This window comes from Microcaecilia unicolor, chromosome 3 (genome assembly GCF_901765095.1).
Source record: "Microcaecilia unicolor chromosome 3, aMicUni1.1, whole genome shotgun sequence".
Taxonomy (NCBI): Eukaryota; Metazoa; Chordata; class Amphibia; order Gymnophiona; family Siphonopidae; genus Microcaecilia; species Microcaecilia unicolor.
The window spans coordinates 404,470,725-404,484,935 of NC_044033.1; the positions used below are offsets into that span (position 1 = coordinate 404,470,725).

The 14,211-nt window shown below is 42.1% G+C and overlaps 1 protein-coding gene across 3 annotated transcripts in view; it reads left to right on the plus strand.

The window, feature by feature from the left end:
• The window catches only part of RUNX2 (RUNX family transcription factor 2), a 219,076-nt gene that overhangs the window by 25,881 nt on the left and 178,984 nt on the right, over positions 1–14,211 (plus strand). For all 3 annotated transcript variants that reach the window (XM_030198761.1, XM_030198762.1, XM_030198763.1), the window contains exon 3: positions 3,495–3,599. In XM_030198761.1, coding sequence (XP_030054621.1) covers positions 3,495–3,599 — 105 coding nt within the window. The remainder of the gene's footprint in view (positions 1–3,494; positions 3,600–14,211) is intronic.

Sequence of the window (14,211 nt, forward strand, 5' to 3'; positions counted from 1 at the left end):
TGAGACGCAAAGCAGTTGAGGACACCCAAAATCGGCTTTCGATTATGCCAATTTGGGTGCCCTTAGGAGAAGGACGCCCATCTCCCGATTTGTGTCAGAAGTTGGGCGCCCTTCTCCTTCGAAAATAAGCAGGATAGGCAACTGCATCTTGTGAACATTTAAAAAAAATATATTTTTTTAACTATCAAAGAATGTTCATGCTAGATCAACTGTAATAATATAACAGGTTTCAAATATTGGTAAGTATTCTGTAATGAACTTGTAGAAATCTGAACCTATCAGTTATATCTATAATAGTTCCCCAAAGCTTCCTCCTTCAATAATTTCGCCTCCTCCCTTGGCCCCTCTCTCCCCATCCAACCCTTCCCCCCAAACTCCCCCATACATTATTGCACAGCAAAACTCACTATGGTCTGAAACTTTCCTCCAGCCAATACATAGGTTGGGGGCTAATTACCTCAGACTGATTCTTGCCATCGCTCATATGGTTCCCATATTTTTTTAAAAGCAGGCAAATAGGATTTACAAAGTGCCATGAATTTATTTATAAGGTAAACATATCCCAATTTTGCTAACACTCTCAGTATTGAAGGCGGTTCAAGTTGTCTCCAGGCAGCTGTCAAAACCATCTGACTCGTAGTTGGTATAGATGCCACCAATTTCCATTGTTCAGCTCTCACCTGAAGGCATCTCACATTAAGTAGGGATCACAAGTCTCGTAATGGCTTTGATCAGATCTAGCACCCTGTCCCAATATCTCTGGACCTTTACACAGTCCCACCAAATATGTTGAAAAGCACCCTGCTCCCCGCACTCACACCAACACAAATCACTGACTTTCACATACATTTTATGAAGTCTCACTGGGGTGTAATACCACATAACCATTTTCAATTAAATTACTCAATATCGGTACTCTGAGCAGGCTGGTAAATATTTTCCCTCACTGTTTTCCAGTAAAATGTTTTCCCAGCTCTTGGTCCCACTGGTCTCTATATTTAGATGGAAGTGCTTTCTGAAGGAGTAGAACCAAGTAAAGATGTGAAATAATCCCCCTCTCATTATCACTCCTGAGAGCCCTTTCCATAATACAAGTTCATCTCAAGCCTTGCAATGGCTAAAATCTTGTATTTGGATATACAGAAATCTCTCTTTTCTCCAACCCATATTCTACCACCAATTCTTAGAAGTGCAGGATTTGTTCATCTTCCACTAAGGTCCCCAGAACTTTTAAGCCTGCATCTTCCCATCTTTTGTAAGTGGCATCTATCCTTCCTGGGAGAAAACCCCAAGCATATTGCATGGGATGGAACAACAGTAGTTCCTATCATATAGCAAGGAGGAGCACTGCCTATACCAACATTCCAACGCCAACTGATGATAAGGGTTGGGCTGGTCCCATAATTGGAGTAGCTCATCAGATGGTAACCACGGGGCTGCCCATAAAGGCAACATTGTTCCATAGTTAACCATCTCCTAGGGGCCCCATCCATCCAATAGGTTTTTAATTGAGATGGATGATAGTATAGAAACTTTGGCATAGCTATACTGCCCTGTAACTTTGGCAAGTAAAGTACTGCCTTTGAACTCATGGAGGCCTATGCCTCTAGATATATGCAAATACCTTGCAATTAAACGTCTGAAAGAATTTCCTAGATAATATAATTGGCAATGCTGTAATAAGACATAAAAGTTTAGGCAGGGCTGTCATTTTGATAGCACATTCCCTCCTGTGCCAGGAAGTGCTAAACTGATCCTAATGTTTCAATTCTTTCAAAGTTCAGCTGGCAAGGGGGGATAATTTAACACATACAGTTACTCCAGGTAAACTGTAAATATAGAAAGGTTGCAGTCGAGAAAGAAAGGTATTGTTGATGTGACAAATTTTAATAGTACCAGAGCAATACCACTGCTGTTACTACTGTCGATTTGCCTCCATCTGGTCATAGTAGGCTTTACGAGCAGTTACTGTAATAGGAAAGTTCAGTGTGCTATGGAGCAGATGCACTGTCACAGGCTCTGTGGCACCCCACCCTATCACAACTCTCCTCACAGTACATGCTTAGGGGTTCCCACATTTTAAATCTAGTCCTGTGTGCAAATAGTTTCAGGGGAGTAATTTTCAAACCAGGGTGCTTTCTCTTCCTCAGGGTAGAGGTCCTCAGGATGGAGGATCGAGACATTTTGTTGCAAGTTTCGTTAGCAACGGAGAGTGAACTTGCAAAAGAATGTCTCAGACCTCTACCCTGAGGAAGTAGTAGAAACCTGGTCATGTTAGCAAAGGCTCCATTTTTGAAAAAGCTAAGTAGCTGTATTATGCTTTCAGTTTTTCACTGCATATTACTTTAAAGAAAATGTTTCAAAAAAATGGATCAGTGAAGAATGGTTAGTACTACATAATAATAATGTTCAGTGGAGAATGTTCGATTAGCAGTGACAAGATAAAGTTGTTAGTTTGCTGGGATTTTTTTGTTGGTATGTATAAATATTGGCATTGTGTTTCTGAGCACTTATTTTAAGCAAAGCTAACCCCTGCAGTTTTATGAGCACTTACTGGAGCACATGAAATGCTGTTCTAGACATTCAAGTTGCTTATGAGATTATCTTCTGCAGTGTTCAACTCGAAAGTTTTACTGTGGGAAAAATCACCCTTGAATGGGCTTCTCTCTTGAAAGCCCTTGGTGAAGCAACAGCAGCAGTAGCAGCGATGGGGCCTGAGACTGCCGAATACTTTGAGTCACTGCTGCACGCCCACCTCTTCCTGTCTTGAAACAGTTTTCAGTTTTGACTATCTGACATGACTAACCGTTGAAAAACTGATTACATCTGTCAGTGATCCTGGCAGAGCCGAGGCCAGGGGATCGTCTTCTGCTGAAGACGTGCACTTAGATCAGTCCCACTGGATTCAGGCCTTTCATTTTATTTATTTATTTCATTTGTAGGTCAAATGATTCCAGATATCTAGTTTAAGAGCCACTCTTTGAAATGTAATAATAATAATAATGTCAAATTGAAACACGACTGGAAGGACAATTTCCATCTCTCATTGTAGTTATTTTACAGAGATTTGATGAGAGCAAACTCTCCAAAATAAAAAAAACAAAACAAAAAAAGGGAATTTTTCTTCAGATTCTGCTGAGATACTGGATCCCTATTCAACAAGTTCTGAGATGACTTTATTGTATTTAATACATTTTTAAACTGAGAGCGCAGACAGCGTAAATTTTGCTGTATAGTCAAGAATGACTTACAGTGCTGTTATTCTATCACTGAGCTATGATTAACAATAGATAGAGACTCCCAGGCGTCAACTTTTTGAGAGCATTCCTGGCTTGCATGGAAAAAATGAGAAATATTTGCATTTCCTGTAATATTGCTGCTTCAAGTAAACTGTGCCAGCTAATGCAGCAGGGATTTGTATGCAGACATGCTTGATTTATTAGGGAAGCGTACATCCAACTTTTCATTTCACTGTCTTGTTTTCCTGTTTTCAGGAAAGAGTTTTACCTTGACGATAACAGTCTTCACCAACCCTCCACAAGTAGCCACCTACCACAGAGCAATTAAAGTTACAGTGGATGGACCCAGGGAACCAAGGAGTGAGTACTATATTTGTCTTTTCGTAGAACACTGTCTCCCAAGGTGAGCTTGCGGGAGTAAAATGGTGTATCTGTCTTTGAAATTGGGCCTCCAGAGATAGAAGCCAAGTTCTATGAAAATGAAACTTCTGTGCTGGCTAGGAGACTCCTCTGTGACTTACAGCTCACATCTGTATAGCTCACTGATTAAAATTCCTTTATACAAAATATAGTGACAAGACAGTATGGTACATCATGTCTTACAATGATTGTTTTAGGAGTTTTTACCATTAGATACTACCTTAATATTACATATTTCAATGAGAATGGGTAAGTACTAGCACTTGCTATGTGTACTTTTGAAATCTTACATTTTACAAAAAGCAGATACATTTTGTAGTAGCTACCTTTCTTCATCTGAGGGTAATGTTATCCTAACATTTCACTGGGGTGTTGTTTATTCCCAGGCATGGGTTGCTACATAATGCACAAATTATTTGATTGCAGCTATAAAAATAATACAGAATGATGTGTCAGCCTTCTAAAGAAGGCTGTACCTCTGTGTGTTGTGCAGTATACAAAAAATATACACAGCGAGCAGCACTAAAAGTTTTCATTACAGGGTGAACATCACTACTTTTTCTGTATTCTTATGAAAGGTTAAACTGTACTCAGAGGGTGCAGCTTTCTGATATATGTAAAGTAAGACTCCCATAGGGCCTGTGTTCATCACACAGGGGTCCCAGGCAAAAGCAAAAGAGTGGACCTGGCCTGTTTGAGATGCCATGAAACTCTGCATTAGTGCCATGACTGAGCTTTGTCACGGGAGGCTCTTTTGACGTCGAGGCCCTGGGCAGTTGCCCTTCTTGCTCTCACCATTAAAACCTGCCCAGAATTCCCAGGCAGAAGATATAGTTGCATTTTGCAAGCTTCTTAAGTGAATAATGTGTTTGGAAACAGTAGACAGAAGAATCTGTGGTACCAATGTTTGCATAGGAACTGTTCCTACCTGGATAAATCCCTCTCACCAAGGCCATACCTGGATTTTCAGCAGCATTATTTGTATAGTGCTGCTGAAAATCTGGACAGACCACCTCAGCAGTATCTGGGTGGTGGCAGGGGTGGAGCCTGGGCAAAGCCAAATCATATCTTGGTATCGGTGATATTCATCGCTGGTACCTGGATAAGTATGCGCTTAAGTTAGAACAGTAAAAAACTGGATACTTATCCAGGTACCAGTGCTGAATGTCATCGACACCTGGATAATGGTGCTAGATATCACAATACCAAGAGTTTCAGTGCCACTATCCATATACCACCAGATTCTATAAATGGTGTGCTATTCTGAGATGCATCTGCAACTTAATGGGCTAATGAGCCAATTAGCGCCAGTAATTGGGTGCTAACAATCAATTATTGGCATTAATTGGCAACAATTTGGATTTGTGTGTGCATCTTGCTAGGCGCTATTCTATAAAGATCTGCGTGCCAATCATATGGTGCACAGCTCAAAAGGGGGTGTGGCCATGGGAAGAGCAAGGGCGGGACGGGTGTTCACTAAAGATATACACAGTATTGCTGATTAGCAGGGATCTGCACCTAAATTACATGCCAGATTTTACACCAGGTTGCAGTTGCTGTAAATCCTCGCGCCCGAAGTTTGACATGGAAATTGGCTGTAAGTGCTATTCTATAAACAGCACTGTGACGGGGTTTAAAGAACATTGCCCGTCACCTTTAAGAAAAGTCCCTCTTTAAATAGCCTTGGCCACCTTAAGAGTGCAGATCCCACGTTGGGAGTAAGTAAATTGGGAGGGGCAGAGTCACTACCAGGAAGTTCAAAACACAAGGCCAGGCAGAGGTTAAGTAGGTCCATGGAGGGAAAAAGTGAATGCCCACTGTATCCTGCTGAAGCGCCCATTCCCTAATTTATTTATTTATTGTATTTGTATCCCACATTTTCCCACCTATTCATGACCTGGCTGAGGTAAGCCATTGTTTCTATTGAATTAACTGTGCAGGTTTAGCTTTGAGGTCTGGCTGGAGCCAGACCTGGCTCTCAGAGAAACCCGAGAATTTGTAGGTTGTGTTTGTGGCGTGGCAACCCCTGGTAGCCCTGGACTGTGTTTGGCCTGCTGCCAGAGGCCTGCCTAAGACCCTGGATGCTGAACCTCAGAGGGCTTTCCACCCTATGTCTCAGGCCCTGTTAAGGAACAGACTCGAGAATCCATTTAAATAAAACACTTATATTGTGTTTCATCCTTTTGTCCTGCTGTATCATTTCACCGACCATGCCTAACCCCTGCTCAGGGTGTCACAGGCACATAACTTAGAGCGCTGTTTATAGAATAGAGCTCTATGTGGATTTTTTTTGCACTGTCTTTTGAGCACTATTTACTGAATCTAGTTCATAGCAGCTGCTGCCGAAAATCCAGGTATATCTTTACACGCCATGGCCAGTGTTAAGAGAAACAGTAACCACAGAGTTTAAATCTTTGGGAGGAGGGTGGGGAGGATGTATTTATTCACTCACAACTGCAAGTGTAATACTTTTGCCTGACCGGCTGTTCACTCTGTGCTTCCTTCAGATCTCAAGAGCCAGTAGGGGGAAAAAATAGCAGCCTGTCTGAGGGTTGTTTCAGTTGTGTTCGGTCATGCTTCAGTAATTGTTACAGATAGTGTGCATTGATGGATTTAGTCAGGCGTAGTTAATCCAGCTTGGTTTATCTGTCTGTCTGGGTATCTGAAAAATTTAACCAGTAACCAGTCTAGTAGCACGTATGCACCACTGACATGATAATGCTTTAAAAAAAATTGAATAATATTGTGCAAACTGATTAGGATTAAGTGGGCCTGGCTGTATTTAATTAAATAAATGTAGAGATTAAAGTTTATTTTAAGATCAACTACCATTTCAAACGTCTCCTAATGGAATCAATGTGCTCATCATTTTGTCTTTGATCTATGTATCTACTTGTATATTCAGGGCTTAGCCATAGCTGCCAAGCTACCCAGTTTCAGGAGGGGAGATGTTAGGCCAATCCTGAATTTCTGAGAACCCTCTCATGATTCATTCTGAGACCGGCAGCCCTGATTGCAGTGGGCAGAATCTAGAGCTACAAATACCACACTGCATTGGGATGTAAGTTCAAAACCTGGACTCGCTAAAAGGCATCCCTCCTGGAATTGGATAACTTGGCAGATCTTCTTTGCCATTGCTTTGTTTTTGTTTCACATACCTGACAAACACAGTAGAGTCCCTTCACCTTTTGGGACCACATAAAATTAGGCATGAAGTCAAATTGTACACTTATTGAACAATGCTGTTAAGGTTGCTACTAGGGCTGGTTACAGGAGAACAAAAATTTGGTTCATTTTCAGATTTTTGGCTTTTCCCCTGATTTCCAGATTGGTTTCCAGTTTCTTTTATTCATTTGCATTAATAAAAAATTTGTTAAAGCATGTTATAACTTATTAACATGTGCAAATCAACTTTCCATACATTGATTTATAAGTTAACATACATTAAATCGATTTTGTATGCAATGTTTTTAGGGCACACTAATGAACCGAATGTATATGAACAAAGGCACCTTCTTGTCTGCCAAGCTAGTGAACTTGGCTGCTCTCTTACTCTGTTATTTGTTGTTTTGGCTTTACTTCTATTTCATCTTCATTATTTTTGTCCTAATAAATTTTATCTCTTCTCTTTTTGACCCTTTCTTGAATGAAACATTCGCCTTTTCTTATTTTCACATCACTTGTTTGCACACAGATTCTCCTTCCGTGAGGCTGCTCTTTCAGCTGGCTCGTGCGTAAGTACAAGATTACAAGCCTCAGTCATACTCCCATGAGGGTCAACACTAAAACACCCCAATTTACTCAGGTTCATAATGCAGGAGGTGGCTACAGAGGAGAACATTGCAAAGTCATGTTTCTCCAGAGGTGTACAATAAAATTCTGAAAGGAAAGGAAAACCCTAATACAGTAATTTTGTTTCCCAAGTTGTTAAAAATGATTCATCTGCGTTCAGAAATTTATGCACAGCTTGTGAGAACCCAGTGCACCCTCCTTCTCTTCTCAGAGCTTTTAGGCAAACCCTTCCTTAGAATTGCATTATAAACTTCATTACAGTGTACATAATCTTCATTATTTCCTTACCATTGTGATACCATACATATGGAACTAAACAATAGTAGTGATCTGAGTATGTTGCCATTGATGCCAAAGGATAGAAAGAAACTTAGGAGCCCTTTTACTAAGTTGCGGTAAAAGGGACCCCACACTAGAAGTGGTGGCCATTTTTGCACTGCGCCATGGCCCTTTTTACCGCAGCGGGTGAAAAGGGCAAAAAAAAAAAAAAAAGAAATGGCCGTGCGGTAAGTTTGTACTTGCTGCGTGGCCATTTCTGGAGGCAGCACTTACCACCACCCATTGAGGTGGTGGTAAGGTCTCTCGTGCTAACCTGGGTAACCCCTGCGCTAGAAAATCAGACCTGATCTTCTGTAGTGCTGGAAATGGCGTGCACTAGGGATGGAACTACCGCCGGCACCCGTGTTGGGCTGGCGGTAGTTACAGGTTGCCATGTGGCAACCCTTTAGTAAAAGGGCCCACAACCGTTTACCCACTTTTCAGTCACCACACTGCCTGAATTAAATATGCCCCAAACCCCAGCCACTTACATGGCCCCGGTCTGTAGGAATCAGCGGAGAGAATCAACGTGACGTACTGTAACAGGTGCTCATTTTCTATTTGTTTATGATTTCCATTTCTTTATCATCCTCTCAGCTATTCATCTGCTTAGCGCAGTGTACAACAATAAAGCTAATCAAACCACAATGGCAAATAAAAGTTTCTTTAAAAAGTTAAAAATCCTAGAAGTATATGAAATAAAACAAGAGTAGAGATGTTCTCTCAAAATAACCTCAGTGGCAGCCTGCAACAACAGTAAATATTCCCTCATACAGGGGAAACTGTCGAAATTTCCAAATTTCCTGAGTTTTACATAAGGCTGGGTTTTATGTGACTGGAGAGGTTCAAACCTGGGATGGTATTAAAGAAAAAGCTCTGTCTTTTTTTTTTTTTTTTTGTGGAAGCCTTGCTTCCAAGAAGGCTGGAAATTTCAAACACTTCTTGAGAATATTGCAGTGGATAGATAGGATTGAAGAAATTTACGAGCCAATATTCAGCTGCTACGGTCAGCATTATTTTTAAATGCTGGGTGCAGCAGTCAAATATTTGGATATTCAGCCATCATCTATGATAATAAGGTCCTCCCAAAAATATCCCTAACCACACCTTCTCCAAAGGACATCACACGATGTAACACCCTACGGTGAGGGTTCTCCAGAGTAGCCCCCCACACTCTGGAAGGCACTCCCTGAAAGGTTTAAGAATATCTGTACCTGAGAAAGCAGGTGACAACTTGACTTTCCTCTTAAGCCTTTAATGGAAGAAGTAACTAACTTGCTAGTCACACACACACACATAGGGCTAGATTCTATATATGGCGTCTGAAAATTCCATGCAGAAAAAAAATACTTCTAGACGTATTCTGTATAATTTGCCTAAATTTTAATTTAGGCTTAAATTTCCGCACAGTATATAGAATTACGCCGAGCACCTCTCCATGAAACCAAATCTAGTCACAGCCATTTACGCCATGTTTTACTTGGTGTAAATCCCAATACCTAAATTAGGTACAGAACAGGTGTATTCTATAACACTGTGCATAGAGTTTAGAAACACCTATGCCCCGCCCATGGCTATGCCCCCTTTTCAACTATGCGACTTAGAATGTACACACATCATGTTGCAGAATATGCGTGGAGGGGCATAATCGAACGCGAACGCCCATCTCCATTGGCGTCTATCTCTGAGGACGGGTACGTGAAGGGGCGGGCCAGACCGTATTTTTGAAAAAAATGGGCATCCATCTTTTTTTTCGATAATACGGTTTGTGCCGGGCAAATGCATCGTATTTGGGCGGATTTGAGCTGGGCGGTTTCGTTTTTCAGTGCTCAAAAACGAACAAATCCAAGGCATTTGGTCATGGGAGGGGCCAGGATTCGTAGTGCACTGGTCCCCCTCACATGCCAGGACACCATCCGGGCACCCTAGGTGGCACTTGTAACAATTACCAAAGAAAATTAAAATACCTCCCAAGTCCATAGCTCCCTTCCCTTGGGTGCTGAGCCCCCCAAATCCCCCCAAAACCCACTGCCCACAACTCTATACCATTACCATAGCACCTATGGATGAAGAGGGGCACCTAGATGTGGGTACAGTGGGTTTTGGGGGCAGTTTGGAGCGCTCCCATTTACCAGCACAAGTGTAACAGGTAGGGGGGGGGATGGTTGTGGGAGGGGCCAGCATTCGTAGTGCACTGGTCCCCCTGAGATGCCTCTATGCCAGCCTCAAATATCATACCTAGCTCCATGACTGCAGTATGCAGGTCCCCAGAGCAATTTTAGTTTAGTTGGTGCTGCGCGGGACCCATGCAGAGAGGAAAAATCGGAAGAAAAAAAAAAACAAGCAAGCAAGTGCAGTCAGGGACGTCCAAATTTAACCATAGTAAAAGGGGGAATCAAACCAACAACCTTCTGATTATAAGCTCAGTGCTCTAGCCACTGCACCACGTTATTCAGTTGCTTAGATGTCCTTCCCTTTCCATTAAGTCCCTCCAAGTTTCTGTCAGCCAATCACAGCTGTTGAGCTGACACGGATGTCAGCTAAAAGAGCTGTGATTGGCTGACAGAAACTTGGAGGGACTTAATGGAAAGGGAAGGATATTTAAACCCCTGAATAATGTGGTGCAGTGGCTAGAGCACTGAGCTGGTAATCAGAAGGTTGCTGGTTTGATTCCCCCTTTCACTGTCGGTTTAATTTGGACGTCCCTGACTGCACTTGCTTGCTTGTTTTTTCTTTCTTCCGATTTTTCCTCTCTGCATGGGTCCCACGCAGCACCAACTAAACTAAAATTGCTCTGGGGACCTGCATATTGCAGTCATGGAGCTAGGTATGATATTTGAGGCTGGCATAGAGGCATCTCAGGGGGACCAGTGCACTACGAATGCTGGCCCCTCCCACAACCAAATGCCTTGGATTTGGTCGTTTTTGAGCTGGGGCGCTTCGGTTTCGATTATCGCTAAAAAACAAAAACGCCCAGCTCAAAAAAACGCCCTAATCCAATGTATTTTCGAAAAAAAAGATGGACGTCCATTTTTTTCGAAAATACAGTTCGGCCCGCCCCTTCACAGACCCGTTCTCAGAGATGGACGTTCTTACACATAGGCGTTCGCGTTTGATTATGCCCCTCCATGTATTCTTATTTGAATATTTTTATTGATGTAATTGTCTATTACCTACATTTGACTTATTCTTGCTGTACATTGCCTCGTGTGAATTTCTTCTAAAAGGTGGCAAATAAATGGTAATAAATAGATACCATGTTTGTGGATAAGAACCATTTGTCTGGTTGCTCCTGTCTACGCCAATCTAGCTGAGGATATTTTCCAGCTGTTAGTAAAATGAATTTGACCACATGCAGTGCTCTAGCTCTGGTCATCACCCTGCTTTGTCCACTAACTGTGTTTGGGATATTTCCCAGCTGTGGGTCGTACAAGCTTGAACAAATGAAGGAGATTGCTCTTTTGGTATTTTTTTCATCCTTAGCTGGGACAAGTAGCCAAATCATTGCAGCCCAACCTAGGGAACTTGCACTTCCCTTCAATATATCTCAGAATATACCAAATCAGGGCTACTCAATTCCAGTCTTCAAGGTTCACAGGTAGGCCAGGTTTTCAGGATGTCTACAATGAATATGCATGAGACAGATTTGCATGCACTGTCTCCTTGGTATGCAAATCTCCTCTCTCATGCTTATTCATTGTGGATATCCTGAAAACCTGGCCTGTTTGTAGACCTTGAGGACCAAAGCTGGGTAGCCCTTTACTAAGTTAGCCTTACCGATACTGAAAGATGGTTGTTCTGGCCTCCTTTTCTTGGGATCTTACAACAATCGTGGCACCACTTTAGGCTAGTTAAAGCTGTTATTTTCCTTTTTGGCTTCTACTGTTCTCAGTAGCTGTTTATATAAATTTCTGATTCTAATCTAACACCTTGATCTCCTCAGTTATTTTAACCTACTTCTCTCCCACCCCTGCTTTTGAAAAGAAAAGAAACATTGAAATCTTTCTTTTGTGTTGGAAAAAAACAGTCATAACTAAAAGAATGCTATCCAGGAGTTAAGAAAGATACACATTTATACAGAAATCTAAAAAATGAAAATAATATATTTTGAGTTTTACATTTATCTTGCCTTCACTGCTTTTTCAGCTGCTTTGTACATTAAACAAGAACAATCAGCTCATAAATAACGAGGAGTGGCCTAGTGGTTAGGGTGGTGGACTTTGGTCCTGAGGAACTGAGTTTGATTCCCACTTCAGGCAGGTCCCTGTGACGCTGGGCAAGTCACTTAACCCTCCATTGCCCCAGGTACAAATAAGTACCTATATACAATATGTAAGCCTCATTGAGCCTTCTGTGAGTGGGAAAGTGTGGGGTACAAATGTAACAAAAATAAAATATTTCCATTACATAGCTTCTTACTTCTCAGTACCTGTGGGATAGCTGTGTCCATCAACCAGCAGGTGGAGAAAGAGGGGCTGATATTCAGACTGCAGGAGGCAGCCCCATTAACTCTTGTGGTTGGTGGTGAACATTCAATGTGGTTTATTTTTGGCCGGTTTAAACTTGACTGTCCAAGTCAATATTCAGTGCCGGCCGGTTAAGTTTTTAGCAGCCAAAGGTAGGTCTGCTATTTGGGCAACCTGATTTGGCTGCCAAAGCCAGCAATGTGCTGAATATTCATGGCTAGCCGGCTATATTGCGTGATATACAGTCGACGCCGATTATCTGTACTATCCTCTGCAGGGGTGGTCCGGATAATCATAAAAACTGGATGACTGGACATGTTTGGTGAAAGGGAAAATTACTGCAGCTCGTACATGGTAAAAGGAATACAGGCTATCTCAACTTAAAACACAGTTGGTTGAACATGAAAAGGGAATGTGATTTTTGCGTGCTGATGTTTGGATGCTGTTTAGGCACTGTGACTTTTGGGCAGCAGCAGTCTGCTTCTTGACTTGCCAGTGGGCATCATTGGTCTGTGCTGGCAGTGGTGCACTTCCCTTCTGTGAGACAGTGCTGGTCCTCGGAGCAGAAGGGAGATAATAGCTGCCCCAGACAGTGCCTGTGAGAAACGATGCCTGGGGCAGCTATGATCTCCCTTCTACTCCAAGGACCAGCACTGCCTCACGAAAGGTTGATTGGCATGATATTGTTTTCAAATGAATGCCAACAAACCTGCAAAACTGCTTAATTAAATAGGCAATAAATAAAAGAGTGACTAGTAAAACTGGCAGAGTCTGGTAACATCACTGCTTCAAGTACAATGGAAGGTATTTTCGCTAAATTTTACCACCTCCTCTACACCTTCCAACTTTTCTCTGATCCGGATAATTGGACATCTGGATAGTCGGCATTTGGATAATCAGTGTCATACTGTAGCTGGTTAGCCACTCTCCTCCTAATTCTATAAAAATTTCCAAAGGTTGTTTACTTGCTTGTTTACTCACTAGAACTAAGAGGCACGCAATGAAGCTAAAAAGTAGTAAATTTAAAATGAATTGGAGAAAATATTTCTTCACTCAACATGTAATTAAACTCTGGAATTCATTGCCAGAGAATGTAGTAAAAGCAGTTGTGCGGACAGGAAATCCTTCTCTCTGTCAGCTAGAACACCCAATACCTTCCAAGCTTTGCAGTGATGCAAGGCTGATCCGCTCTTCTCTTCCTCCAGTGGGAGGATGTATTCAGGAGTTTCGGGAGGAGTGGGCCAAAATCACATCAGACCAGTGGGTTCTGGATAGTCTTAGAAGATTACAAGTTGGAATTCTCCTGCCCATTCACTCCTCTCGTAGTCTCCTTGTTGAAAGGGAGCCAAGGTGGTCGAGGTTCAGGCTACCATAGATTTCTTTCTGGTGTTTTAGGTCATTGTTCCAGTTCCCCAAGTTGATCAGGGACAAGGCAAATAATACGTATACTTTATTGTCCCAAAGAAGGAAGGCACCTATTGTCTTAGATCTCAAAGGTCTAAACTGCTGCCTCTGAGTGTCCTTCTTTTGCATGGAAACACTAAGAGCAGTCATAGCCTTGGTTCAAACGAGAGAAGGTGTGCTTCTATATACCCATATGGCCACCGCATTAGAGGTTTCTATATTTTGAGGTGCTGGGCTGTCACTTCCAGTTCAGGGTTTTGCCTTTAGTCTTGCCACAGCACCAAGAATATTTATGGTGGTGGTGGTGGCGGTGGCAGCCTTCTTTAGTGCCAGGGAATCAGAGTTCACACATATCTTGATGACTGGCTCATTTTGTGCATCATCCTATTTGGGCAGTGTGGCAGCAATGGACAAAGTTGTCTGTCTTCTGCAGTTGGGGTTCAGTGATCAATTTCAAGAAGGCAGATGCTGGAGCATCTGGGCATTCAGCCATTATGGAACAAAATGAAAATGTCCAGAACAGAAACTAAGAGGTTTTGAGCTAGACCTGTTTTAATAATGACTAAGGGGAA